Source organism: Propithecus coquereli, unplaced genomic scaffold (assembly GCF_000956105.1).
Source record: "Propithecus coquereli isolate 6110/MARCELLA unplaced genomic scaffold, Pcoq_1.0 Scaffold45, whole genome shotgun sequence".
In the NCBI taxonomy this organism is placed as follows: domain Eukaryota; kingdom Metazoa; phylum Chordata; class Mammalia; order Primates; family Indriidae; genus Propithecus; species Propithecus coquereli.
Window position 1 is genome coordinate 9,577,287 of NW_012150285.1, and position 1,611 is coordinate 9,578,897.

Genomic DNA, 1,611 nt, shown 5'->3' on the forward strand with positions numbered 1-1,611 from the left:
AGAGTGCACATGAAAAGGAAAGTCAGAAAGGATCAAATATTACATCTATCTCCCTTGAAACTCTATCTGACCTCAGGAGCCATCCAAAATGGTGTCCCTACAGATGTGTTCCGCCGGTGCCGGGTGCTGGTGAGCTGTGCAGACACACCTGCAAGGAAGAGACAAGACATGCTTCTTGCTTTAATTATTCATGTAAAGAGCTTCCAATTGCTAGACATTTTCTTAAACTAATAGTAAAATTTTGTTCCCTCAAAGCAGCCAGTGGACTTAACGTCACATTAAAGGATCCGAAATCAGTCTTTCTGCATAGCCAAAATACAAAGGGGCCTTTGTATTTTCTGTTTCTCATATTCAAATCCTGCTCATCCCTAAAGCCCACTTCCTGTCTTAGTTCCCCTATGCTGACGTGTAATCTGCTCCTGATCACACCAATTTCTATTTCTTTTGATCTTCTATATTTTAAACTATTTGTCTCTAATACATTTTTGGGCAGGTAATCGTTATTTGAATGCTGTGCTTACTTCCCTCCCTCTTCCTCACCCTGCCCACTAACAAATGCTGGCGAAGTTGATAACGTTCTATATGGTGTTGTCACATAGTAGGCGACCTGTGAATATGCATAAAATTATGTTCCATCTATCAACCCTGGACAAATCACACCTGATCTGCTTGGAAGTTTCAAATTAAGTGCATCTGTTTAAACCAACACCATTAATAGAACCTGTTCTTTTCCTTCAGAGAGATTATAGACTGAAGGGCTATGACGAAGAGGTGTAACCAAGGAGTTCAGTCGTGTCATCCCATTAATTTCACCTGCTTAAACATAATAACACGCCTTCAAGACAATTAGGAGTAAGGTCTGTCTTCCCGATTTTCACAATCCTGCTCCTCACGCCAGGGATCCTGTTTACCTCTGATGGTGCTCCCATCTTTGACCTACTCTAGACTTGCTGAGTCATACCCAAATCGTGGGCTTTCACTCTGTGATTTCCCTGCTTTGAAAAGTACCTCCCAGGTGTCATATTAGTTTTTGGATCTGGTTGCTTATCTTATAAGCCAAGTAGAGGAAAGGCGCCTATTGGGATTCAAAATGGGGATATATTTGATTTCTCCAACATGACATCTGACTTGTACCATGAAATTCAAAGGCCATATTCAAAGGCCACACTCAACCAAAGGGGTGTTCCAGTGGTGGAAATATACTTAGGCAGAGGGGTGAAGAGTGTTTTGGTTGCACGTTAATTATATGCCTACTGACTTAATGACCTACTCCATCTATGCACAAATCCTGTCCTAAACAGAATTTTAATTTGTGGCCTTCTAATTTTGCCTTTAAAAAAGTTCATTATTTGACATCCTCACTAAATCATTTTTTAAATTGAAAGAAGATTATCTAAGCTATGCTTGAAATTTCTCCTTTAAATATTTTCTAACAGAATATCTGAAGAAAGGGAACCAGCCCTTAAAGTCACTTTTCTCCAAAATGCATCCTCTACCTCCAGACATTCTGCATTTCAGAAAAATTAAATTTAAATCTAAAATGTTATCTTGTCTTTTTCTATGAGTTAAAGGCACAGTGATTAAACTTGGATTTCATGGTAGCATAAGATT

At 39.1% G+C, this 1,611-nt stretch overlaps 1 protein-coding gene across 1 annotated transcript in view; it reads right to left on the reverse strand.

The window, feature by feature from the left end:
- The window catches only part of MYO3A (myosin IIIA), a 242,790-nt gene that overhangs the window by 214,395 nt on the left and 26,784 nt on the right, over positions 1-1,611 (reverse strand). The window contains exon 4 of the mRNA XM_012654857.1: positions 72-148. Within this exon, the coding sequence (XP_012510311.1) occupies positions 72-148 (77 nt within the window). The remainder of the gene's footprint in view (positions 1-71; positions 149-1,611) is intronic.